The following is a 25,172-nucleotide window of genomic DNA, read 5'->3' on the forward strand; positions in this document are numbered from 1 at the left end:
GGATACACTTGAGGAACATATATATATATATAAAAAATATATACAACCATTGCACCCTGAGAATGGCCGATCTTGGAAGCTAAGCAGGGTCAGGCCCGGTTAGTCCTTGGATGGGTGACCAAGTGGGAGTGCTGGGTGCTGTGGGCTGAGCCAGCACTGGGCCCTTGTGGCCAGGAAGGCCAATGGGGCCTGGGGGGGATTAGAAGAGGGGTGGTCAGTAGGTCCAGAGAGATTCTCCTCCTCTCTACTCTGCGCTTGAAAAAAGGGTTTAGTTCAGATACTATCAGGATACACTTGGGGAACATAAATATATGTAATATATACAACCATTGCACCCTGAGAATGGCCCATCTTGGAAGCTAAGCAGGGTCAGGCGCGGTTAGTCCTTGGATGGGTGACCAACTGGGAGTGCTGGGTGCTGTGGGCTGAGCCAGCACTGGGCCCTTGTGGCCAGGAAGGCCAATGGGACCTGGGGGGATTAGAAGGGGGTGGTCAGTAGGTCAGAGAGGTTCTCCTGCCCCTCTGCTCTGCCCTGGGGAGGCCGCAGCTGGAATATTGTGTCCAGTTCTGGGCCCCTCAGTTCCAGAAGGACAGGGAACTGCTAGAGATCCCCAACTGCCCTTTAATTTAATTTTGTAAGAAAAAGCAAAAAAAAAAAAAAGGAAAAAAAGGTAAAAAATACAAAAAGCCGCGCTGGTTTTAGGTGTTATTTAATGGAGGGAGTTAAGTTTGATGTTTCCGCGGGTGCTCGGCCCCGCGCAAGGGTCGGGATTGTGCCCCAGCGCCGCCGCCGCGGACTACATTTCCCAGCGGCCCCCGCGGCACCGGGCGGAAGTGGCGTTTCCGACGCGTCCCGGGCTCCATTTCCGGGCGGCGCCAAGATGGCGGCGGGGAGCGGCGGGCAGGCGGCGCGGGAGCTGTTCGCCGAGGGGCTGCTGCAGTTCCTGCGGCCGGCGGTGCGGCAGCTCGACGGGCACGTCCACGCCGTGAGGTGCGGGGACGGAGGGCGGGGGAGGGCCCGAGGGTGCGGGGGAGGGAGCCTGAGGGGAGCGGGGCTGAGGGGAACTGAGGAGAACTGAGGAGAACTGAGGAGAACTGAGGGGAACTGAGGAGAACTGAGGGGAACTGAGGGGCAGGTACCGCCGGGGGGGCAGTTTTAGGGGGTGAAGGGCTTTAGGAGCAGCTATGGGGGGATTAGGGGTGCGTGGGTGGGGGGATAAAGGGGTTCGGTGCTGGCGGGGCTGGGGGCAGGTCCCCGGGCTTGGGGATATTCACAGAATCACAGAGTGTTAGGGATTGGAAGGGACCTCAAAAGATCATCTAGTCCAGTCCCCCTGCCAGAGCAGGAACACCCAGGTGAGGTTACACAGGAAGGCGTCCAGGCGGGTTTTGAATGTCTCCAGAGAAGGAGAATCCACAACCTCCCTGGGCAGCCTGTTCCAGTGTTCTGTCACCCTGACTGAGAAGAAGTTTCTTCTCAAATTTAAGTGGAACCTCTTGTGTTCCAGCTTGAACCCATTACCCCTTGTCTTACTGTTGGTTGTCACCGAGAAGAGCCTGGCTCCATCCTCGTGACACCCACCCTTTATATATTTATAAACATTGATGAGGTCACCCCTCAGTCCCCTCTTCTCCAAGCTAAAGAGACCCAGCTCCCTCAGCCTTTCCTCATAAGGGAGATGCTCCACTCCTGTCGGGAGGGGGGTAGAGATGGGAGCGTGTGGCTGTGGGGAATTAGGGGTGCAGGTGTGCGGGGGGTGTTTGGAGTGGGAAGTGGGGACATGGGATCTTTGTTGTTGTTCAGAACCTGGGGTACAGGGTTTGGGGTTGCAAGGATTGGGGGAAGGATCTGAGGGTGCAGGGTTTGGAGGTTCAGGATCTGGGTGTGCGGGGTTTTAAAGTGCAGGATATGGAGGTGCAGAGTTTTGGAGGTGCAGGATTTTGGGGTTCAGGGTTTGGGGGGGTAGAATCTGGGGGTGCAGCACTTTGGAATGCAGCATCTGGGGTGCAGGGTTTGGGGACTGCAGGGTTTGAAGGGGCAGGATCTGGAATGCCTGATATTGGAGTGCAGGTTTTTGGGGTTCAGGGCTTTAGGGTGCAGGGTTTGGAAGTGCATTGATTGGGGGAAGGTGGGTTTAGGGTGGGGAACAAGGACCTTTGGCCACCAAAGCGTCCCCTCCGCAGGGAGAGCCAGGTGGAGCTGCGGGAGCACATCGACAGCCTGGCCACAGGTGAGACACGGGGGGTGTCCCCGCCATGGGGGTGCAGCGGGGTTTGCTCCCCCATTCCCGGGGTGTCTGCGGTGTCCCAAGGCCCCTCCCACCCTCTGCGCTCTCTCCAGAGCTCTGCCGCATCAACGAGGACCAGAAAGTGGCGCTTGACCTCGATCCCTATGTGAAGAAGCTGCTGAACGCCCGGCGCAGGGTGGTGCTGGTCAACAACATCCTGCAGAACGCCCAGGTCAGCATGGGGCGGGGGTTTTGGGGAAGCCACAGTGTTTTGGGGAATCCCAGCCCCCCCCATCCTGACGGCTGCCGCTCCCCTGCGCAGGAACGGCTGCGGCGGCTGAACCACAGCGTGGCCAAGGAGACAGTGCGGAGGAAAGCCATGCTGGAGGCGGCGGGCGGATACCCCCAGGGCCTGCCCAGCAAGTGAGGGGCCCCCCAGGCATCCCCGAGTTGAGCGGGTGTCCCCACTGGTATCTGCCGAGGGACAGGACAAGAGGTCCCGCGTGGTGAGGCCGCGGCGGTTGTGCCGCAGCTGAAGGAACCGGGGTCCTCGGCTGGTGTATGAACAGGTTTGTAGGCGCCGTAATAAAAGCGATGAGGAGGCAGCGCGAGTCTGTGACGCTCCGGGGTCACCGCGGCCGTATGGGAGAGCAGAGGAGGTTGGGGTTCAGCACCCCCAGGCTGGGCTCCTTCACCTTCTACAACCCCCTCCCGTTGTCAGTCCATTTTCTAACTCCTTTCTATAACGCACAACTTCTACCGAAACAAACGGGACGTGCTCAAAATGGGGGTCGGAACGCTTTAATTGGGCAACTTATAAAAACAAATACAGGGGACAGGTGATGTTGGCTGTGTGTGCTGAGGACGGGCTCGGTTCTTTGCGTCCTTTGGGCAACAACTCCTGGCCAGGGGAGTCCTGCTGCGGGAGGGGCGCGGGCAGCCCAAAGCCTTCCCTCCCCTGCCTGCGGCTGCCTGCTGCAGGCAGCAGCATGGCCTGGCATTAGCGGGGCAGCTCACTCTTGCGTCTCCATGCTTTCCTCCTCCTCGCCTGTGGCGGGTTCTTCCTGATTCTCCTCCTCCTCTTCTCCTTCTTTCTTCTCCGGAGGCTTCTCATATGCCTTCTCGGAAGGCGTCACTATCACTCCATCCCACGTAGACATTTCGGAAGCCAAATCTGCAAAAAACAAGAGCAGCTCGCAGCCCCCCAAGAACCATCGGTGTGAACCTTTAACGTTCCCCGGTCCCATCGCCCCGGTGAGGAGGAGCCGCGCTTACAGCTAGCGTCGCCCTCTTGGCCGAGGATTTTCCTGTAGCCTCCGTGCGAGAGAATCCGGACGAGCGTCTGCGCCGTGTAACACACCATGTCCTGCAGGGACGGGGCCGTGTGAGCGCACAGGCGGGTTCCCGGCCCTTTGCCCGCGGAGGACGAGGCCGCTCACCTGCTGCTCCAGGGTCATCACCGTGTGGACTCGGAAGTTTCCGCTCTCGCAGGGATCGGTGATACCGACGGATCCGGGGAGGAAGAGCCCGGCAGCCAGGATCTGAAGGCAACGCCTACGGGATGAGGTGGTTTGTGTTAAAAACAAGACCATCCCCAGAGAAACACGGCCTGAGAGTCTGCGGTGAGCACACGGATGCGAGGAAGATCCTTTGTCTCTTGTTTGGGTCCTTTCAAGGCCCGAGATGCTGCTGCTTTTATTTGCAGCATTCAAAATGATCACAAGTGCTGTTCCCCAGGGCTCAGTACTGGGGCCAGTTCTGTTGAATCTCTTTATCAATGAACTGGACGAGGGGATCGAGCGCACCCTCAGTTTCCAGACAATACCAAGTTGGGTGGGAGTGGTGATCTGCTGGAGAGTGGGTTATGGTTTGACTCCATGACTTTAAAGCTCTTTTCCAACCAAAATGATTGTGGTTCTAAATCTGAGACCGTAACGTGAATTGATATGAGAGAAGCGAACAGCAACAGACCTGTAGGCGATGTTGAGAGCCAGGGGCTGCCTGGTGGGATTGTTCATCACGGCATAGTGCCCCTGAAGAGGTGAAAGAAGAGAGTTAGGACAAGAGCGGCTTCCCCGCTCCTCCTGCCACGGGAGCTACAAGGAGCTGCGTTATGCCAGAGCCTGGGGACGCACAGGCAGCTGAAATTGAACTCCAGCACATCTGGCGCATCCGCGTTCCCCTCACCAGCAGGTCCAGAATCCAGGGCGTGAGGGGCTCGAAGCCGGGGAATCGAATCCTCAGGTCTTTCAGCAGCCGGATTAAGACCTTCACCCTGGAGAAGAGGCAGGAGGGGGGTTTGTGATGCGGCCCCTTCCCGCCACAGGGACGGCTCCTCACTTTTCTCCTCCGCAAAGGACGTTATTTCCACCGCGGTTCCTGCGCGAGGCCGAACTCACGTGGACTGCGACGCGTTCTCCTCGAACCAGCGGGCGTGTCTGATGGCAGCCAGGGCGCTCTGCAACACTTTGATATCCACTGAAAGAAGCAGCAGAAATACCCGGTTTTTAAACCAAAAGGGGAGTAGCGGTGGGGCCTTCGCCCCAGTGAAGGTTCAGAGCAAGCTGAGCCCTTACGGTGGAGTTCAGGGTCCAGCTTGCGGAGGTTGGGCGGCACCGTGGTGATGAGGATCTTCACGGTGGCGTCGGCCGAGCTGATCTCAAAGCCGGTCTCGTTGGTCAGCATGGTCAGGACTGGGGAGAAAGAACAAGAATTCCTTCACGAGGGGATGGAAGATCGTCCAGGAAAAATAAAAAGAAAAAAAGCAGGAAAAGAGCCCGGATCACGGCGCCATCCCCGCCACACAAACCACCGTCTGGTGCCCAAAGCTGAAGGGGAAACTGTCTCGTGTCACCCCACATCCCCCAACACAGAACATCCCACCTTCGCTGGGGTCCTGCGCTCTCAGGCTTTCCACGACTTTGTTTCCTAAAGCTGCCACGGCTTCCACTGGGGAGACAAAGGAGAAAAAGGAGATGAAGAAGAGGAAGAAGAGGGTTAGAGCGGGGCCAAGCATCACGGTCAGTCAGCAGCCGCGCTGCCGATACTCACACGTGGGTAAGATTTTCAGAATCACCACCAGATCGGCCACGTTGTGCCCTGTGGTCATGGTGCCCTTCTTGTAGGAACCCACCTGGCGAACCTCCTCAATTTGCTGTTGGAAAGTGCAAAGCGAAAAAAAATTGTGAATTTAACGCACATGTGAATCTTTAATCCACTTCAGGCTGGGAGCTGGAGCACCAGCATCCCCCACGCCGGAGCGTCTCCCCGTGTCGCTTTTTCCACTTTTAGACTCACCACTTCAAATGTTCCGGGCGCTACAATTAAATTGTCGATCACGTTGTTGATTTTGGTCACCAGAGAAAGAATGGAAGCCTGAAAAGGAATTGGGAGACAGGCAGCGTTATCAGTCAGTCGTCCAGTATGACTTGAAATAACCTGGTTTTGCATGGCGTAACGCAGACAGCCCTGATGCAAAATGTTTAATAGATAAAATGTATCTTAAATCACTGACCAAGAAACTCCACCCGTATTTCTACTGCGGTACTATTTCAGAGGGAAATAATTACTTTTTAGGCTAATAATGAGAACTCCTGGCTGTACCCTCTGAAGCACAGGCTGGTTTTGCGTCTGCTAACGCTGCAGTAAATTAGAATTCCAGGAAATTTTCAGCACAGAACCTGTTCAGCAGCAGTTGGAGCGAGATCCTGGTTTCTCTTCAGCAAAGCTTCACTGAACGCGGACTCATCGGCGGCGGGTTTGACACGGGGAAAAGCCATTTCACACTGAAACGGGATCAGACATCAGGCCAAGAGAAAGATTTGGTTTGACCCCCTCATCAACAACAAAAAAGCCCGCCACTCAATTTTTTTAATTCTCCGGTGCTCATGTCCTTTGCGATTCCCCATCGCTAAGGAGCCTGGGGACCATCTGACAAGCGAGCAACGATTTATCAGAACAATCCACAACGTTCACATTGCAGAGATTTGACTGAATTGAGGTTCAGGGTGAGTGGGGTGGCTTTTAAATGCTTTAAGTTTTTCTGCTTTTTATTGGTGTGATTATTACTCATTCCCAGTAACATAAATACTCCCAACAGAGACAGCGAGATCTACTTTGAGTTGGTTACTGAACCAACAGCCTTTTCAGTGAGCTCCTCTACTCCAGCTAAGCTAAAAATAATCAAACCATCCCGTGAAGTCAGAAAATAAGGGGTTTAAGATGCATCTTTAAACAAGGAAAAGTCTCCGCAGGAGAGGGTTACTCACGACATAGAAATCAAATGGGATGTGCGGCACAAAGGGCCGGAACCTAAAGGGGGAAAAGAAAAAAAACCAAACAAACAAACTTTATTCTCTGTAGGGATGTGTTTGGCAGCACCAAGCACCCCCTCCCCAACACTATTTCGTAGAGATTTGTTGCCAAGATGCAAAAAAGGCCCTACAGAAACAGGAAAGGTTTCTTCACATGCCCCCAGCCCTAACTGCACACTGCGGTGTCCCCTCCAGTTCCACCTGCCGCTTCCCAGAGTCACAGAATGTCAGGGGTTGGAAGGGACCTCGAGAGCTCATCCAGTGCAACCCCCCCGCCGGAGCAGGAACACCCAGCTGAGGTTACACAGGAAGGTGTCCAGGCGGGTTGGAATGTCTGCAGAGAAGGAGACTCCACAACCTCCCTGGGCAGCCTGGGCCAGGCTCTGGCACCCTCACCGCGAACAAGTTTCTTCTCCTATTCAAGCGGAACCTCCTGTATTCCAGTTTGCACCCATTGCCCCTTGTCCTGTCACTGGCTGTCACCCAGAAGAGCCTGGCTCCATCCTCCTGACACTCCCCCTTTCCATATTGATCCCCATGAATGAGCTCAGCCCTCAGTCTCCTCCAGCTCCAGAGCCCCAGCTCCTCAGCCTTTCCTCGGCAGGGAGATGCTCCACTCCCTCCAGCATCTTGGTGGCTGCGCTGGACTCTCTACAGCAGTTCCCTGTCCTGCTGGAGCTGAGGGGCCCAGAACTGGACACAATATTCCAGCTGCGGCCTCCCCAGGGCAGAGCAGAGGGGCAGGAGAACCTCTCTGACCTACCGACCACCCCCCTTCTAATCCCCCCAGGTCCCATTGGCCTTCCTGGCCACAGTGCTGGCTCATGGTCACGCTGCCATCCCCCAGCTCCCTTTCCCCTACGCTGCTTCTCCGGCCCTCGAGCCCCTGCCCGCCCCCCCGCCCCGGCCTGGCAGCTAAAGAGCCACCCCCGCTACGGCAGAACCGGACTCGCCCCCTGCCAGGGCCTCCCCTGGAACCAAAGCGTCCGCCACGGCCTCTGCCTCGGTCGCCCCTGCAGAACAAAAGAGGGAGATGGTGTCAGAGGAGCGGGAAAGCGGGGGCTGCCCTGAGGGGTCCCCCCAGGGTCCCCCCGCCGCCCGCGCAAGGCCTGGGCGCCCCCCCCGAGCGGCCCCGCCGCTTTCCCGCGGGCTCCGGCCTCGCCCCGGGGACTCCCTGGGGTCCCACCCCGCGGAGCGGCGGCGCCCCCCGGCCCGGCCCGGTCCCACCGCCCGCGCACCTCATGGTTCCGCCGCTCCGAACAATGAACGCCGCCGCTGAGGAGACCCCGGCCGGGCTGCGCGCTCAACACCCCGCAACAACCTGCCCGCCTATTGGTTGGTGCCCCGCGGAGGAACTGCCCACTGGCAGGACAGTGCTGCGAGCCATTGGCTCAGCCAGCCGTCAATCTAAAAGCGGAGGCGGGTGAAAGCCGCCGGTCAGGGCGCGGGCCGCGCGCGCGCTGCGCCGCTGGAGGGGGCACGACGTTCATGAATGGAGCGGCTGGGACGCTGAGTGCGCATGCGCACACGCCGACCAGTTCGCTGCGATGCCTATGTAAAGAGCGGGTAAGCAACTTCAACAGGCAGCAGAGTGGCGCAGCGGAAGCGTGCTGGGCCCATAACCCAGAGGTCGATGGATCGAAACCATCCTCTGCTAGTTTCTTTTCCTTTTGTTTATTAGCTCCTTAAGAAATTAATTTCTTTCCGCTACTCTGGCGCTCATTAATGTTTCTCCGCGGAGAGACCGACCTTTTGCAGCCTCGCAGAGCACGGGGAGGCGGGCGCGTTCCCGGAGCCACGCGTGTCCCCGGGAGCCGCGTCTCTCCCCGGGGTGTTCTGCGTATATCGGGGCAGGAGCGCCACGCGTGTCCCCGGAGCCACGCGTGTCCCCGAGCGCTGTGCGTGTCCCCAGGACCCCGCAGCCCCAGAGCAGAACGTCCCCGGGGTCACCTCCCCTTTCCCCCGGGGCTGCCGTGCCCGGGACGCGGGGCAGAGCACCCAGGAGCTCCCACGCGTGGGGTAAGAGGTGACTGAGCCCCCCTCCCAGGGCGGGACGAGGCTCCGGGGCCACATAAAGCCGGGTGGGGCTCGGGGGGCGCTCCGTGGGGACGGGGTCTGCGGCCGCCCCTTGATGAGTTTGTCAAGTCTCAGCCCCCCCCGCCACGGGTGACCGTGTTGCAGGGGATTGTTGGGAGGTGGCCGCGGAATGGCGTGTCGCGGTGACACCCCCCCACCCACGGGTGGGACGTGCGGGAGCGGGGAGGGAAATATCCACAACCGCCACCGGGCGGCCCCATCCCACCCTCCGCCCCGGTCCTGGGTGGACGCCGTGGGGCGGGCAGGAAGGAGTTAAGCCCGGTGTGGATGATAACGGCCCTTTGTGTCACCGCGGGGGGGGCGGGAAGGGCTCAGCCCCGCCGCGCGGGGAAAAGCCAAAGCCACTCTCCGTGGGCGATGCTGGCGGTGCTGGCCGTGCTCTGCGGCGCGGTGACGGTGACGGCGGCGCCGGGGACAACCGCGCTGACTCTCGCCGTGGTGTTACCCGAGCGCAACCTCACCTACCCGTGGGCTTGGCCACGAGTGGGGCCGGCGGTGCGTTTAGCCACCGCCGCCGTTAACGCCCGGCCTGATTTATTGCCCGGGTTTACCCTCCGCTGGGTTTTCGGGAGCAGCGAGGACCGGCACGGCGTTTGCTCCGAAATGGCCGCGCCGTTGGCCGCCGTCGACCTCCGGCTGGCCCATCACCCCGTCGCTTTTTTGGGACCCGGGTGCGTCTACACGGCGGCGCCGGTCGCCCGCTTCACCAGCCACTGGCGGCTCCCACTGGTGACGGCGGGCGCCGAAGCCCACGGCTTTGACGACAAGCAGGAGCAGTTCGGGCTGACCACCCGCGCCGGTCCCAGCCACCGCAAACTGGGGGAACTGGGCGTGCAGCTTCATCGATGGTTCAACTGGACCCGGCGGGCTCTGCTGGTCTACTGGGACGAGAAGGTGGACGACCGGCCGTACTTCTTCGCGGCCGAGGGGCTGTACGTCCAGCTGCCCACCCTGCGCAACCTCACCGTCCTGGACATCGTCTTCCGCGACGGCGGCAACTTCTCCTTCATCATCCAGGAGATCAAGCAGAAGGGACGCAGTGAGTGCCGGGCCGGGGGTGACACGGGCGGGGGACTTGGTGTGTGTGGGGGACGGGGTGGTTTGTGGGTGGGTACAGCTCCACGTGGGTGTGCACGGCTCTACACGGCTGTGGAGGTGTGTTTACGAGGGTACACGGGTGTGCGTGTCTGTGCTGGGGTGAGCATGCACTGGGCAGCTCTGCATGAGTGTGCACGGCTGTCTGTGGCTCTACGTGGCTGTAAACGAGTGTGCACGGCTGTACATGAGTGTGCACGGCTGTCTGTGGCTCTACGTGGCTGTAAACGAGTGTGCACACCTGTACATGGGTGTGCACGGCTGTCTGTGGCTCTACGTGGCTGTAAATGAGTGTGCACGGCTGTACATGAGTGTGCACGGCTGTCTGTGGCTCTACGTGGCTGTACACGAGTGTGCACAGCTGTACATGAGTGTGCACGGCTGTCTGTGGCTCTGCATGGGTGTACATGGGTGTGCACAGCTGTACATGGATGTGCATGGCTGTCTGTGGCTCTACGTGGCTGTAAACGAGTGTGCACGGCTGTACATGAGTGTGCACGGCTGTCTGTGGCTCTACGTGGCTGTACACGAGTGTGCACGGCTGTACATGAGTGTGCACAGCTGTCTGGGGCTCTGCATGGGTGTACATGGGTGTGCACGGCTGTACATGAGTGTGCACGGCTGTACATGAGTGTGCACGGCTGTCTGTGGCTCTGCATGGGTGTACATGGGTGTGCACAGCTGTACATGGATGTGCATGGCTGTCTGTGGCTCTACGTGGCTGTAAACGAGTGTGCACGGCTGTACATGAGTGTGCATGGCTGTCTGTGGCTCTACGTGGCTGTAAACGAGTGTGCACGGCTGTACATGAGTGTGCACGGCTGTCTGTGGCTCTGCATGGGTGTACATGGGTGTGCACGGCTGTACATGGATGTGCATGGCTGTCTGTGGCTCTATATGGCTGTACACAGCTGTGCACAGCTATACACGGGTGTGCACAGCCCTACACAACTCCACACAGCTGTACATGAGTGTGCACGGCTGTCCATTGCTCTACATGGCTGTACACGAGTGTGCGTGGCTGTACACGAGTGTGCACAGCTGTCCATGGCCCTACATGGCTGTACACAAGTGTGCACGGCTCTACACGAGTGTGCACGGCTGTCTGTGGCTCTGTGTGGCTGTAGACAGCTGTGCGTGGCAGTACATGAGTGTACACACATGTGCACGGCTGTCCGTGACTCTACGTGGCTGTACACAGCTGTGCACAGCTGTCCGTGGCTCTGCACAGCTGCACATGGGTGTGCATGGCTGCACATGGGTGTGCATGGCTGCCCATGGCTCTATGCGGCTGTGCACGGCTATACACGTTTGTGCACGGCTGTACACGGCTGTGCATGGCTCTACATGGCTGTACACAGGTGTGCACAGCCCCACACGGCTCCACGCGGGTGAGCACGGCCGTACACGTCTGTGCTGCATGGACTGTACACGCGTGTGCTGCCCAACCACACACCCTGACCCCGTGCACCCCCGTCCCCTCCGTCCCTGTCCCCCCCCGGCTGCTCCCGCCGGAGCCGTCCCGGGCGGCACCGGGGCTGCGGTGCCGGTGGGGCTGGCACTGGGTGGTGGCGTCCAGCCGTCCCCGGCTTCGCCATCTTGCTGCTGAGCCTGGGTGGGTGCTATTTTGGGGCGCCCACGGTGCCGGCGGGTGGCACGGCCGTGCCCCATGCTGGGCAGCACCCCAGGGTCCCAAAGGTGACCATGGCAGAGGGGTGCAGGCGGCACCCACAGGGGTCACCAAGAATCAATCTCTGCCGGCGATCTGGGCCGCGGGGAGGAGGAAACGGAGTCGGGAAAACAGGAAACCTCGGCCTGGCGCCCGTGGCGAGGGCAGAGCCGGGCAGGGCACAGAGGGGCAGGCAGTGGGGTTTGGGACCCCCCGCTCCCCGGTGTCCTGCTCAGCCACCGCCCAGACACTCGGCGGCACGACGCACCGTGTGTCCTCTCCACTGTCACACGTTCACCAGGGACCCCCCGGGCACTGGGCTGGGATCTCAGGGTCCTGCAGGATGGGGGGTGTCGGGGTCCCACGGAATGGGGGTTCTCGGCGTGCCACGAGCCGTCTCGCCCTGCACAGTCGTCTACGTGTGCTGCGCCCCAGAGACGCTGCGGGAGCTGCTGCTGCAGGCGGAGCGCGAGGGGCTGACGCGCGGTGACTTCGCCTTCTTCTACATCGACATCTTCGGGGCCAGCCTGCAGGGCAGCCGCTTCCCCGAGCCCCAGCGGCCGTGGCGGCGCGGGGACCGGCACGACGCCAGCGCCCGGCGAGCCTTCGAGGTGAGCCCGGCACCCGCGGGGACCCGCCGTGCGCGGGCACCCACGTGTGCACACATGTGCACATGCACAGGCACCCACTGCACACATGTGTACATGGGCACCCACCACACGTGTGTGCACATGCATGAGCACCCACTGCACACACGTGTACATGGGCACCCACCACACGTGTGCACACACCACACATGCGTGCACATGCACAGGCACCCCCTGCACACACGTGTACACGGGCACCCACCACACGTGTGCATGTGCACGGGCACCCACTGCATACACGTGTGCAGATGCAGGGGCACCCACTGTGCACATACATGCACAGGCACCCACAACACACGTGTGTGCACATGCATGGGAAGCCACTGGGTACACATGTGCACATGCACGGGCACCCACCATGCACACGTGTGCACATGCACCCACTATGTAGGTGTATGCACATGCACACGTGCACAGGCATCCAGCACGCACATGTGGGCACATGCATGGGAAGCCGTTGGGTGCACATGCACTTACCATGCACACGTGTGCACACGCACCCACTATGTACATGTATGCACATGCACACACCATGCACACGTGTGCACACACACCCATGTACATGTATGCACATGCATACACCATGCACACATGCACAGGCATCCAGCACGCACATGTGTGCACATGCACGGGCACCCACACATGCAGGAGCACCCACCTCGCAACCACACACGTGTTCACCTCCCCACGTGTGCGCCCCCCGGCACGGGCAGGGGGGCCGTGGTGACGCCGGAGCTGGCGGAGCAGCCGCCACCCTCCCCGCTGCCGGCGGCCACCGAGAAGGAAGGAAATGCTGCGAATGTCCCCGGGTCCCAGCGCTGCCCAAGCAGCCGCTGTTAACGGGGCAGCAGAAGTGCAGCAGCCCCCGAGGGGACCGGGCAGTGTCCCTATCCCCAGCAGGGTCCAGCCGGCCCCCTGCCAGCCGCTGTCCCCTGTCCCAGGCTGTCACCATCATCACCTACAAGGAGCCCGAGAACCCCGAGTACCGGCCCTTCCTGGCGCGGCTGAAGGAGGAGGCGCTCGCCCACTTCAACTTCTCCATGAAGGATGGCTTGGTGGGACATGGGGACGGCTGGGGGGCACAGGAGGGAGCTGGGATGCTGGGGGACACGGGATGGAACTGGTGACAAGGACATGGGATGGTGCTGGGGCAAGGGGACGTAGGATGGAGCTGGGGATAGGAGAACATAGAATGGAGCTGGAGCTGTTGGTGGGCATGGGAGGGAGCTGGGGACAAGGACATGGGATGGAGCTGGAGCTGCTGGGGGTCGTGTGATGGAGCTGGGGATGAGGGGACACTGGATGGAGCTGGGGACAAGGGGACACTGGACGGAGCTGGGGACAGGGACATGGGATGGAGCTGGAGCTGCTGAGGGACACAGGGTGGAGCCAAGGCCAAAGGGACAAGGGGGGACAGGATGGAGCCGAGGCTGCTGGGGACGAGGGGACAGAGGACCCCCGCTGTGCCCCGTCCCCCGAGCCGGCTCCGTGTCCCCAGATGAACTTCATCGCGGCCGCCTTCCACGACGGGGTGCTGCTCTACGCCCAGGCCCTCAACGAGACGCTGGAGCGAGGCGGCTCCGTCACCAACGCCTCGGCCGTCACCCGCCAGATGTGGAACCGCACCTTCTATGGTGAGCCCCGTCCCCGTGTCCCCCCATCCCCGTGTCCCCCCCGTCCCCATCGGGTGCTGCCTGCCAATAACCCACCTGTCCTGCTTCCATGATGATATTTTGGAATCGGAGCTGGCGGGATGGAGATTTATGTCCCCAGTGTGTGCCAGAGCCACTGTCCCCACGCCCCAGCACAGCCCCGCCATGGGCCGAGGTCCACAGTGTCCCCTTCGACCCCTCACTCTCCGTCCCCAGGTGTCACCGGCTTCCTGAAGATCGACGAGAACGGGGACCGGGAGAGCGACTACTCCCTGTGGGACATGGACCCGGTGACCGGGGACTTCCAGGTGACGCCGGCGCAGGGGCAGCCGCTCCCGGGGGGTGGTCGGGGGCCCCATCCCACCCATTTCTCATCCCTCCTCATCCCCCAAGATCGTGGCCAACTACAATGGCACCACCAAGAAGATCCAGATGGTGCCGGGGCGCGAGATCCACTGGCCGGGGAACGTGGTCCCTTCTGATGTCCCCCCGTGTGGGTTCGATAACAGCAACCCGCTGTGCCGCAAAGGTGAGCGGTGTCCGGGGGGGGACACACGGGTCCCCGGGGTCCCCCCCAGCCCCTCACCGCCCTCCTCTCGCCCTGCAGCCAACCTGTCCACCCTGGAGGTCCTGTCCCTCGTGGTCAGCCTGATCCTCCTGGCCATCACCGTCACCTCCTTTTTCATCTACAGGTGGGGGTGCCAGGGCTGGGGGACCCCAGAGGTGGCGGGTGGGGGGGTGGGGACACACGTGGGGGTCTCACCGTGTCCCCCCGGCACAGGAAGCTGCAGCTGGAGAAGGAGCTGGCGGCCGAGCTGTGGCGCGTGCGCTGGGAGGACCTGCAGATGAGCAGCCTGGAGAAGCATCTCCGGAGCGCGGGCAGCAAGCTCACGCTGTCCCTGGTGAGCACCCAGCCTGTCCCCAGCGTGGGATGGGGACAGCAGGCTCACGCTGTCCCTGGTGAGCACCCAGCCTGTCCCCAGCGTGGGACGGGGACAGCAGGCTCACGCTGTCCCTGGTGAGCACCCAGCCTGTCCCCAGCGTGGGACGGGGACAGCAAGCTCACGCTGTCCCTGGTGAGCACCCAGCCTGTCCCCAGCGTGGGATGGGGACAGCAGGCTCACGCTGTCCCTGGTGAGCACCCAGCCTGTCCCCAGCGTGGGACGGGGACAGCAGGCTCACGCTGTCCCTGGTGAGCACCCAGCCTGTCCCCAGCGTGGGACGGGGACAGCAGGCTCACGCTGTCCCTGGTGAGCACCCAGCCTGTCCCCAGCGTGGGACGGGGACAGCAGGCTCACGCTGTCCCTGGTGAGCACCCAGCCTGTCCCCAGCCCCGTCCGGGGTCGGGGACCGCGCTCACCCCGCGGCCGTTCCGCAGAGGGGCTCCAACTACGGCTCGCTGATGACGGCAGAGGGGCAGTTCCAGGTCTACGCCAAGACGGCGTATTACAAGGTGTGGGGGCGCAGGGATGGGCACCCATCACCTCATCGAGCACCCACCACCCTCCCGGGAACCCATTGCCCCACTGGGCACCCACTACCCCACCAGAAACCCACCAGGAACTCACCATGCTCCTGGGCACCCATCACCCCATCAGGGACCCACTGCCCCACCAGGAACCCACCACCCCACTGAGAAACCACTAGGAAACCACCACCCCAATGGGCACCCACCATCCCACCGGGAACCCACCGGGAACCCACCAGAAACCCACCATCCCCCTGGGCGCCCACCACTCCACCAGGAACCCACCACCCCACTGAGAACCCACCACCCTACTAGGAACCCACCACCCCACCATGAACCCATCACCTCACTGGACACCCACTACCCCACTGGGAACCCACCACTCCATTGGTCACCCCGTGTCTCCCCAGGGCAACCTGGTGGCCGTGAAGCACCTCAACCACAAGCGCATCGAGCTGACGCGGAAGGTCTTGTTCGAGTTGAAGCATGTAGGTGACCCTGGTGGGATGGGGGTGCCCGGCACGGTGTCCCCTGGGCGGGACAGGGCAGGGCGGGTCCCACATCCCACCCTCCCGTAGATGCGGGATGTCCAGAACGAGCATCTGACCCGCTTCATCGGCGCCTGCACCGACCCACCCAACATCTGCATCCTGACCGAGTACTGCCCGCGCGGGAGCCTCCAGGTAGATGTTGCCCCCCGCTCCTGGAACCAGCCGTGGTCTGGGGACAGCAAGGTGGTGACCCTGGTGTCCCCAGGACATCTTGGAGAATGAGAGCATCACCCTGGACTGGATGTTCCGCTATTCCCTCACCCACGACATCGTCAAGGTAACGAGGGGGTTCCCGCGGGGGGTCCCCCATCCCCACGGCGGGGTTGGGGACACACACCAGGGTCCGACCGCTCGCGGTCCCGCCAGGGGATGCAGTTCCTGCACAATGGGGTGATCGTGTCCCACGGGAACCTCAAGTCCTCCAACTGCGTGGTGGACAGCCGCTTCGTGCTGAAGATCACCGACTACGGGCTGGAGAGCTTCCGCGTGGCCCCCGACAGCGACGACTCCCACGCGCTCTTTGCCAGTGAGCACCCCTGCCCGTGTCCCACCCTGTCCCCAGGGTCCCCACCCGCCCTGAGCCCCCTCCCCTGGTGTCATAGAGAAGCTGTGGACGGCGCCCGAGCTGCTGCGGATGGAGTCGCCGCCGGCCCGCGGCACGCAGAAGGGCGACGTCTACAGCTTCGGCATCATCCTGCAAGAGATCGCCCTGCGCAACGGCGTCTTCTACGTGGAGGGGCTGGACCTGAGCCCCAAAGGTGAGCGAGGGGACCAAGATGGTGGGGCTGGGGACCCGCTGATGGGGGTGGTTGGAGCAGTTGATGGGTGCTTGGACCTACTGTGGTGGGTTATTGGTCTTGCTGATGGGTGGTTGGACCTGCTGATGGGTTGTTGGACCTGCTGATGGGCTTTTAGACCAGTTGATGGGTGCTTGGAAGTGCTGCGATGGGTTATGGGTCTTGCTGATGGGTTACTGGTCTTGTTGATGGGTGCTTGGCCAGCTTATGGGTCATTGGCCTCAATGATGAGTGTGTGGACTGTGGGTGTGGGCTGTGATGGGTGCTCAGCCCCACTGTTGGCTTATTGGACCTGCTGATGGGTGCTTGGACCTCCTGTGATGGGCACTTGGAACCACTGGTGGGTGGTTGGACCTGCTAATGGGTGCTTGGAACCACAGAGATCATTGAGCGGGTGAAGAGCGGGGAGCGCCCCAGCTTCCGCCCCTCGACCAACGTGGGGTGTCACATGGAGGAGTTGGGCCAGCTGATGCAGCACTGCTGGGCCGAGGACGTCCTGGAGCGCCCCGACTTCAACCAGATCAAGGTCCAGATCCGCAAGTTCAACAGGTGCCTCTGCCTCCCCCAGCCCCGTGGGTGACAGGTGGCCCTGAAAAGGGTCCTCTGGGCGGGTGCTCATGGGTGGGCCAGCTCATGGGTTGTTGGCATCAACGATGGGTGCTTGGACCTGCTCTGATGGGTGCCCAGCCCCACCATTGGGTTACTGAACGAGCTGGTGAGTGCTTGGACCACAGATGAGTTGTTTGCCTCACTGATGGGTGGTTGGACCCACTGGTGGGTGCTTGGAGCTGCTGTTATGGGTTATTAGACCTGTTGTGATGGGCAGTGGGACCCACTGGTGGGTGCTTGGACTGCAGATGAGTTGTTTGCCTCACTCATGGGTGGTTGGACCCATTGGTGGGTGCTTGGAGCTGCTGTTATGGGTTATTGGACCTGTTGTGTTGGGTGGTTGCACCCACTGATGAGTGGTTGAACCCACTGATGGGTGCTTGGACCCACAGATGGGTGCTTGGAGCTGCCGTGATGGGTTATTGGACCTGTTGTGATGGGTGGTGGGCCTCACTGATGAGTGTTTGAACCCACTGATGGGTGCTTGGACCCACTGATGGGTGGCTCTGCCCGCAGGGAGAGCAGCAGCAACATCCTGGACAACCTGCTGTCGCGCATGGAGCAGTACGCCAACAACCTGGAGGAGCTGGTGGAGGAGCGCACCCAGGCCTACCTGGAAGAGAAGCGCAAGGCTGAGGCTCTGCTCTACCAGATCCTGCCCCAGTGAGCACCAGGCGGGGCCCGGCCCTTTGTGCCCCCTCATTGCTGGGCACCCCGAGGTGTCCCCTACCTGCTGGAGAACCCAAGGACCCGCAACGTGGTTGAGGGCTGGGGGTGCTGGGAGGCGCTGGGAATCCCAAGGACCCCCAAACGTGGTTCTTCAGGGCTACAGGTGTTCGGAGAGCTGGAGTCCCCAAGGACCCCCAATGTTGTTGAGGGCTGGGGGTGCTGGGAGGGCTGGAGACCCCAAGAACCCACAATGTGGTTTGGGGCTGGGAGGGCTGGAGATCCCAAGGGCCCCCAATGTGGTTCTTCAAGGCTTGGGGTACCCAAAGGGGCCAGGGACCACCCCAGAGCCCTGACATGGGGGTGAGGGTTCTTGGAGGGCCCAGGGATGACCCTGCAGCCCCATCATGGCTCAGGGCTGGGGGGATCCTCAGAGGGACCAGGGACTGGGGACTCCGCACCCCAGGAGGGGACAGGGGGCTGCGTGTCCCCCTCAGCCACCCCCTGCACCCCCAGCTCGGTGGCGGAGCAGCTGAAGCGGGGGGAGACGGTGCAGGCCGAGGCTTTCGACAGCGTCACCATCTACTTCAGCGACATCGTGGGCTTCACGGCGCTGTCGGCCGAGAGCACCCCCATGCAGGTGGTGACGCTGCTCAACGACCTCTACACCTGCTTCGACGCCATCATCGACAACTTCGACGTCTACAAGGTGAGGGGACACACGCATCCGTGCAAATGCACACGCATGTGTGCACCGCGGAACACGCCAGAGCCAGCATCATGCCCACGGCGTGTCCCCGGCGGTGTCGCCCCCCGCCGCCCCAGGTGGAGACGATCGGGGACGCCTACATGGTGGTGTCGGGGCTGCCGGTGCGCAACGGGAAGCTGCACGCCCGCGAGGTGGCTCGCATGGCCCTGGCGCTGCTGGACGCCGTCCGCTCCTTCCGCATCCGCCACCGGCCGCAGCAGCAGCTCAAGCTGCGCATCGGCATCCACACGGGTCAGTGGATGGGGACATGGCATCCGCAGGGGTCAGTGGGGTCGGGGACATGCCATCCACAGGGGTCTGTGGGGATGGGGATGGGGACATGGCATCCACAGGGGTCAGTGGGGATGGGGACGGGGACATGGCATCCACAGGGGTCCGTGGGGATGGGGACGGGGACATGGCATCCACAGGGGTCCGTGGGGATGGGGATGGGGACATGGCATCCACAGGGGTCTGTGGGGATGGGGATGGGGACATGGCATCCACAGGGGTCTGTGGGGATGGGGACGGGGACATGGCATCCACAGGGGTCAGCAGGGATGGGGATGGGGACATGGCATCCACAGGGGTCAGCAGGGATGGGGATGGGGACATGGCATCCACAGGGGTCAGCAGGGATGGGGATGGGGACATGGCATCCACAGGGGTCAGTGGGGTCGGGGACATGGCACCCACAGGGGTCTGTGGGGATGGGGATGGGGACATGGCATCCACAGGGGTCCGTGGGGATGGGGACGGGGACATGGCATCCACAGGGGTCCGTGGGGATGGGGACGGGGACATGGCATCTGCACAGGTCAGTGGGGATGGGGATGGGGACATGGCATCCACAGGGGTCCGTGGGGATGGGGATGGGGACATGGCATCCACAGGGGTCAGTGGGGTTGGGGACATGGCATCCACAGGGGTCAGTGGGGTCAGGGACATGGCATCCACAGGGGTCCGTGGGGATGGGGTCGGGGACATGGCATCCACAGGGGTCCGTGGGGATGGGGATGGGGACATGGCATCCACAGGGGTCAGCGGGGATGGGGACGGGGACATGGCATCCACAGGGGTCCGTGGGGATGGGGACAGGGACATGGCATCCACAGGGGTCCGTGGGGATGGGGATGGGGACATGGCATCCACAGGGGTCTGTGGGGATGGGGACGGGGACATGGCATCCACAGGGGTCCGTGGGGATGGGGACGGGGACATGGCATCTGCACAGGTCAGTGGGGATGGGGATGGGGACATGGAATCCACAGGGGTCCGTGGGGATGGGGATGGGGACATGGCATCCACAGGGGTCGGCGGGGATGGGGACGGGGACATGGCATCCACAGGGGTCCGTGGGGATGGGGACGGGGACATGGCATCCACAGGGGTCAGCAGGGATGGGGATGGGGACATGGCATCCACAGGGGTCCGTGGGGATGGGGATGGGGACATGGCATCCACAGGGGTCAGTGGGGTCGGGGACGGGGACATGGCATCCACAGGGGTCCGTGGGGATGGGGACGGGGACATGGCATCCACAGGGGTCCGTGGGGATGGGGACGGGGACATGGCATCCACAGGGGTCAGCAGGGATGGGGATGGGGACATGGCATCCACAGGGGTCCGTGGGGATGGGGATGGGGACATGGCATCCACAGGGGTCAGTGGGGTCGGGGACATGGCACCCACAGGGGTCTGTGGGGATGGGGATGGGGACATGGCATCCACAGGGGTCCGTGGGGATGGGGACATGGCATCCACAGGGGTCCGTGGGGATGGGGATGGGGACATGGCATCCACAGGGGTCAGTGGGGTCGGGGACATGGCACCCACAGGGGTCTGTGGGGATGGGGATGGGGACATGGCATCCACAGGGGTCCGTGGGGATGGGGACGGGGACATGGCATCCACAGGGGTCCGTGGGGATGGGGACGGGGACATGGCATCTGCACAGGTCAGTGGGGATGGGGATGGGGACATGGCATCCACAGGGGTCTGTGGGGATGGGGATGGGGACATGGCATCCACAGGGGTCCGTGGGGTCAGGGACATGGCATCCACAGGGGTCCGTGGGGATGGGGTCGGGGACATGGCATCCACAGGGGTCTGTGGGGATGGGGATGGGGACATGGCATCCACAGGGGTCCGTGGGGTCAGGGACATGGCATCCACAGGGGTCCGTGGGGATGGGGACATGGCATCCACAGGGGTCCGTGGGGATGGGGATGGGGACATGGCATCCACAGGGGTCAGTGGGGTCGGGGACATGGCACCCACAGGGGTCTGTGGGGATGGGGATGGGGACATGGCATCCACAGGGGTCCGTGGGGATGGGGACGGGGACATGGCATCCACAGGGGTCCGTGGGGATGGGGACGGGGACATGGCATCTGCACAGGTCAGTGGGGATGGGGATGGGGACATGGCATCCACAGGGGTCTGTGGGGATGGGGATGGGGACATGGCATCCACAGGGGTCCGTGGGGTCAGGGACATGGCATCCACAGGGGTCCGTGGGGATGGGGTCGGGGACATGGCATCCACAGGGGTCTGTGGGGATGGGGATGGGGACATGGCATCCACAGGGGTCCGTGGGGTCAGGGACATGGCATCCACAGGGGTCCGTGGGGATGGGGATGGGGACATGGCATCCACAGGGGTCAGCGGGGATGGGGACGGGGACATGGCATCCACAGGGGTCCGTGGGGATGGGGACAGGGACATGGCATCCACAGGGGTCCGTGGGGATGGGGATGGGGACATGGCATCCACAGGGGTCTGTGGGGATGGGGATGGGGACATGGCATCCACAGGGGTCAGTGGGGTCGGGGACATGGCACTCACAGGGGTCCGTGGGGATGGGGATGGGGACATGGCATCCACAGGGGTCAGTGGGGTCGGGGACATGGCACCCACAGGGGTCTGTGGGGATGGGGATGGGGACATGGCATCCACAGGGGTCCGTGGGGATGGGGACGGGGACATGGCACCCACAGGGGTCTGTGGGGATGGGGATGGGGACATGGCATCCACAGGGGTCTGTGGGGATGGGGACGGGGACATGGCATCCACAGGGGTCCGTGGGGATGGGGACGGGGACATGGCATCTGCACAGGTCAGTGGGGATGGGGACGGGGACATGGCATCTACACAGGTCAGTGGGGATGGGGATGGGGACATGGCATCCACACGTGTCAGTGGGGACTGGAACATGGCATCCACATGGGTCAGCGGGGATGAGGACGGTGACCTTGCACCCCCAGAGGTCACAGGAACAGGGACATTGCACCCCCATAGGTCACAGAGACAGGGATGGGGATATGGCACTTCCACAGGTCCATTGTGGGGGGGGACACAGCACCCACATGGACCAGTAGGGACCTGGGGACAGGGCACCCGGTGGGGCCACGGGGCAGCCAGCCCTCCCATGGCCCCAGGAACAGGGGAGGGGACACCAGCACCCAGCGGAGCCCCCAGCAAGGAGAGGCTGGGCCGGGGCGAGGGGCTCACGGGGTGTCCCGCAGGACCCGTCTGCGCCGGCGTCGTGGGTCTCAAAATGCCCCGGTACTGCCTGTTTGGGGACACGGTGAACACGGCCTCGCGCATGGAGTCCAACGGAGAAGGTGAGAGGCTGGGATGAGCACCCATGGGTGCTGGGTGGGCTGGGATGGGCACCCGTGGGTGCTGACGGGGCCACCTCCTCCAGCCCTGAAGATCCACATCTCGGCGGTGACCAAGGCCGTGCTGGAGGAGTTCGGCTGCTTTGAGCTGGAGCTGAGGGGGGACGTGGAGATGAAGGTGAGTCCCAGCCACCCCAAAATGCCCCAGCCCCCCCGATGGCTGCCTCAAAGTGGGGTTGCTTGGGGGGAGCCGCCCCACCAGGTTCCCCCTCTGCATCCACATCCTGCAGCCCTGCTGGGGCCATGGGCACCCCCTGCACCCCAAACCCTGGGGCCATGGGCACCCCCTGCACCCTAACCTCTGTGCAAATGGGCACCCCATGGACCCCAAACCCTGGGGAAATGGGCACCCCCTGCACCCTAAACCCTGGGGGAATGGGCACCCCCTGCACCCTAACCCCTGGCGAAATGGGCACCCCAGGGACCCCAACCCCTGGGGCAATGGGCACCCCTGCACCCCCTGACCACAGCCCCCTCTCTCTGCAGGGCAAGGGCAAGGTGAGGACATACTGGCTGCTGGGGGAGCGCGGGAGCAGCACCCGGGGCTGATCCCCCCGGTGACACCCGGGGCCCATGAGGCTGTTCCCGCTACCGCTGCCAAGGCCCCCCCAGGCTGGGGGATGTGGGCTCTAACGGGTGCACCCCGCAACGGCTCCGCAGTCCCCAGGCTGAACTCTGACTGCTCCTGGGGGGGACACCCCAGCCCCGAGCAGCCCCATGGCCTGAGCCCAGCGGGGGCACTGGCAGAGGAGTTGGGGGGGACATGGGGACACGGGGACAGCCCCGGCCCCCGGGCGGGGGTCACTAGAGCTCTAATTTTTGTAATAAAGCTGGTGTGGATGCACTTGCCGTGAGTGTTGGTTGGGTCCCGTCATCCCCCCTCCACGCACCCCACATTGGGTGTCCCCTGGTCCCCCCCCGGGAGTCTCTCTGAGCAGCCGTGCAAGGCCCCTGCAGGGAGGGGGTGTCTCTGGGGAGGGTTTTGCAAGAGGGGGGGCAGCTGGGTGTCTTTTCAGGGAAGCCGGGACTGGGCGGCTGGGGGGACTCTGCAAGGTGCTGCGTGCCCGGGGGGGTCCCGAGGCCAAGGGACTGGGGGGGCTGCCCTAGGGGGAGGGCTACGGGGGGTCCCGAGATTCCCAGTGTGGGGATCCGGGAGTCCCGGGACTTCTCGACGGGAGTGGGTTCGGGTGTTCCGGGCGGGTCCCGACTGTGCACACCCCAGGAGGGTCGGGGAGGGTCCCGAGATTCCCGGGGAGGCCGGGGTGTCCCGACCGTGCACACCCTGGGAGGTCGTGGGGGCTCCCCGCCGTGCACACTCGGAGGGAGGCCCGGGCGTGCACACCCGGAGGAGGGCTCGGGGGGGTTCCTGGAGGTGTCCAGGGCGTGCACACCCGGGGGGGCGTCCCTGGGGTCCCGGGGGGGTTCCCTGGGGTCTCGGGGGGGGGGTCCCGGTAGCGCTCGCCCCGTTCGCGAAACACACGCGGCGCCCGCGGGGGCGGGAACACGCCCCGCCCTCCAGGGCCAGACCCCGCCCCCTCCACCCCATTGGCCGAGCAGCCCACCGCGGCCCCGCCCCTCGAGCCGGCTGCCCGCGCTGCCACTCCGAGCCGTATCGCTGCTGCCATTGGCCAGAGGACTCGAGGGGCGGGAGCTTCCGCCCGCCGTGCTCTTCCTCTTCCCCCCGGGCCCTCCCGTCCCTCTCCCAGTGACTTCCGGTCGGTGGCGCTGGGCGGGGGGTGCGGAGCCGCCGCTCCCCTCCCCCCGGTACCGAGACCCCCCGCCCCGTCCCGGCGGCAGCTGCAGCGCCCGCACCGCCCCCCCCGCACCGCGCCGGGGGACCTGTCACCCCCCTCGGCCCCCCGCCGCGGCGGGACCCCCCCCCTCAGCACAGCCTCCCCCGCCCCACAGGCCGCCCCTGTCACGGGGATTCCCCCCCGCCGGGATCCCTCCACAGCCCCCCCAGCAGCCTCCCGGGGCCCCCACAGCACCGGGGGCCGCAGGTGCCAGGCCTGGCCTAGTCAAAGAGCAGCCCACCTGTGCCCCCCGTGCTGGGGTGAAGCCCTTGAGGAGCAGCCGGGGGTGCCCGTGTGTCCCCCCCATTGCAGGAGCAGGGGGTGCCCCGGGGGTAAGAGGAGGGGTATCCCCGTAACCCCCTCCGAGTCCTCCCTCCCCCGAGGAAGAGCTGGGTGGGGTGGCTCGCCAGGCCTGCCAAGGGGGGCTCCTCTCAGGCCAAGCCCCCCCTGGATCGGGGCTGCCCGGCCCCCCTCTCCCCGCCCCTGGCCATGGAGATGCAGAAGGGGAAGGGGGGAACAGCAGGAGGAGGAGGAGGAGGGAAGTTGCTGGTCTCCACTCTTCTGGATGCCAAGGATGAGTTGGAGGAGGTAGGTGCCAGGGGCTGGGGGCAGGGCGGCTCCGGGGGGGGTTACGGGCAGGGTGCAGGCAGGGTGCAGGCAGGGAGGCCCACACTGCCCGTCCCCGCGCGAGGAGGGGGCTCCGAACACAAACCACCTCCCAGCCAGGGTCTCCTCACCCAGGCAGAGAGGGTGCAGGTTGTGGAACAGGATTACGAAGCTTTCCTCGTGCCGACAGAACTCATCTTTCCACTCTTGGGGAAACCGTCCCGCCCTTGCATTCCCTGCGCTGTCCTGGAGCTTTTCTTCCTGTGCCCCGAAAACAACTGATTCTTCTACAGGTTTGGGGGCTCCCCAGGACATTTCTCTCTCACTGCCTGTGCCAGGCCCCACGTTCCCTGCGCTGTCCTGGAGCTTTTCTTCCTGCGCCCCGAAAACAACTGATTCTTCTACAGGTTTGGGGACTCCCCAGGACATTTCTCTCTCACCGCCTGTGCCAGGCCCCACGTTCCCTGCGCTGTCCTGGAGCTTTTCTTCCTTGCCCCCAAAAATAACTGATTCTTCTACAGGTTTGGGGGCTCCCCAGGACAACCGGGCT

The 25,172-nt window shown here is 63.2% G+C and overlaps 4 protein-coding genes and 1 non-coding gene across 8 annotated transcripts in view; 4 read left to right on the forward strand and 1 right to left on the reverse strand.

The window, feature by feature from the left end:
• The first annotated feature begins 864 nt into the window (after positions 1-864).
• Positions 865-3,024, forward strand: SNAPIN (SNAP associated protein). Its single transcript, XM_065654001.1, has 4 exons — positions 865-991; positions 2,185-2,231; positions 2,342-2,460; positions 2,551-3,024. The coding sequence occupies exons 1-4, from the start codon at positions 882-884 to the stop codon at positions 2,653-2,655; spliced, it is 381 nt and encodes a 126-aa protein (XP_065510073.1). The 5' UTR covers positions 865-881; the 3' UTR covers positions 2,656-3,024.
• A 125-nt stretch (positions 3,025-3,149) lies between these two features.
• Positions 3,150-7,867, reverse strand: ILF2 (interleukin enhancer binding factor 2). 3 transcript variants are annotated; one of them, XM_065653949.1, is made up of 14 exons: positions 7,780-7,867; positions 7,512-7,554; positions 6,497-6,538; positions 5,909-6,013; positions 5,526-5,603; positions 5,280-5,382; positions 5,112-5,177; positions 4,805-4,921; positions 4,628-4,706; positions 4,416-4,503; positions 4,200-4,261; positions 3,668-3,782; positions 3,504-3,594; positions 3,150-3,402 (listed from the first exon to the last, which is right to left on the reverse strand). In XM_065653949.1, the coding sequence occupies exons 1-14, from the start codon at positions 7,782-7,784 to the stop codon at positions 3,242-3,244; spliced, it is 1,155 nt and encodes a 384-aa protein (XP_065510021.1). In that variant the 5' UTR covers positions 7,785-7,867; the 3' UTR covers positions 3,150-3,241. The 3 variants fall into 3 exon arrangements, with proteins under 3 accessions (XP_065510021.1, XP_065510020.1, XP_065510022.1); XM_065653948.1 differs by having other exon boundaries at positions 6,497-6,539; positions 7,495-7,554; XM_065653950.1 differs by lacking the exon at positions 7,780-7,867 and having other exon boundaries at positions 7,511-7,530.
• A 259-nt stretch (positions 7,868-8,126) lies between these two features.
• TRNAM-CAU (transfer RNA methionine (anticodon CAU)) lies at positions 8,127-8,198 on the forward strand. The gene has a single exon. It is a non-coding gene; the product is annotated as a tRNA-Met (tRNA).
• Positions 8,199-8,815: 617 nt separating this feature from the next.
• Positions 8,816-23,060, forward strand: NPR1 (natriuretic peptide receptor 1). 2 transcript variants are annotated; one of them, XM_065653909.1, is made up of 21 exons: positions 8,816-9,677; positions 11,814-12,013; positions 12,991-13,104; positions 13,548-13,683; positions 13,918-14,009; positions 14,095-14,230; positions 14,309-14,393; positions 14,483-14,603; positions 15,080-15,154; positions 15,580-15,657; positions 15,748-15,852; positions 15,926-15,997; positions 16,087-16,246; positions 16,323-16,478; positions 16,898-17,066; positions 17,643-17,789; positions 18,384-18,501; positions 18,618-18,792; positions 22,068-22,166; positions 22,250-22,341; positions 22,710-23,060. In XM_065653909.1, exons 1-21 carry the CDS (start codon positions 8,906-8,908, stop codon positions 22,770-22,772), a joined length of 3,165 nt encoding a protein of 1,054 aa, XP_065509981.1. In that variant the 5' UTR covers positions 8,816-8,905; the 3' UTR covers positions 22,773-23,060. The 2 variants fall into 2 exon arrangements, with proteins under 2 accessions (XP_065509981.1, XP_065509982.1); XM_065653910.1 differs by having other exon boundaries at positions 8,818-9,677; positions 18,309-18,501.
• Positions 23,061-24,096: 1,036 nt separating this feature from the next.
• INTS3 (integrator complex subunit 3) overlaps positions 24,097-25,172 on the forward strand; it is a 40,715-nt gene continuing 39,639 nt past the window's right edge. Inside the window, exon 1 of the mRNA XM_065653913.1 lies at positions 24,097-24,604. Within this exon, the coding sequence (XP_065509985.1) occupies positions 24,506-24,604 (99 nt within the window). The 5' untranslated portion in view covers positions 24,097-24,505. The remainder of the gene's footprint in view (positions 24,605-25,172) is intronic.

The sequence above is a fragment of the Caloenas nicobarica genome, chromosome 31 (genome assembly GCF_036013445.1).
Source record: "Caloenas nicobarica isolate bCalNic1 chromosome 31, bCalNic1.hap1, whole genome shotgun sequence".
Classification (NCBI taxonomy): domain Eukaryota; kingdom Metazoa; phylum Chordata; class Aves; order Columbiformes; family Columbidae; genus Caloenas; species Caloenas nicobarica.

Coding starts and splice junctions, on each gene's coding strand:
- SNAPIN (XM_065654001.1), top strand. CDS start 882: ATGGCGGCGGGGAGCGGCGGGCAGGCGGCGCGGGAGCTGTTCGCCGAG. Junction 2,232..2,341: donor CATCGACAGCCTGGCCACAG/GTGAGACACGGG, acceptor CGCTCTCTCCAG/AGCTCTGCCGCATCAACGAG. Junction 2,461..2,550: donor ACATCCTGCAGAACGCCCAG/GTCAGCATGGGG, acceptor TCCCCTGCGCAG/GAACGGCTGCGGCGGCTGAA.
- ILF2 (XM_065653948.1), bottom strand. Junction 4,707..4,804: donor GCTGGACCCTGAACTCCACC/GTAAGGGCTCAG, acceptor TGCTTCTTTCAG/TGGATATCAAAGTGTTGCAG. Junction 4,262..4,415: donor CCTGGATTCTGGACCTGCTG/GTGAGGGGAACG, acceptor TCACCTCTTCAG/GGGCACTATGCCGTGATGAA.
- NPR1 (XM_065653910.1), top strand. CDS start 8,906: ATGATAACGGCCCTTTGTGTCACCGCGGGGGGGGCGGGAAGGGCTCAG. Junction 9,678..11,813: donor GATCAAGCAGAAGGGACGCA/GTGAGTGCCGGG, acceptor CGCCCTGCACAG/TCGTCTACGTGTGCTGCGCC. Junction 13,105..13,547: donor TCTCCATGAAGGATGGCTTG/GTGGGACATGGG, acceptor CCGTGTCCCCAG/ATGAACTTCATCGCGGCCGC.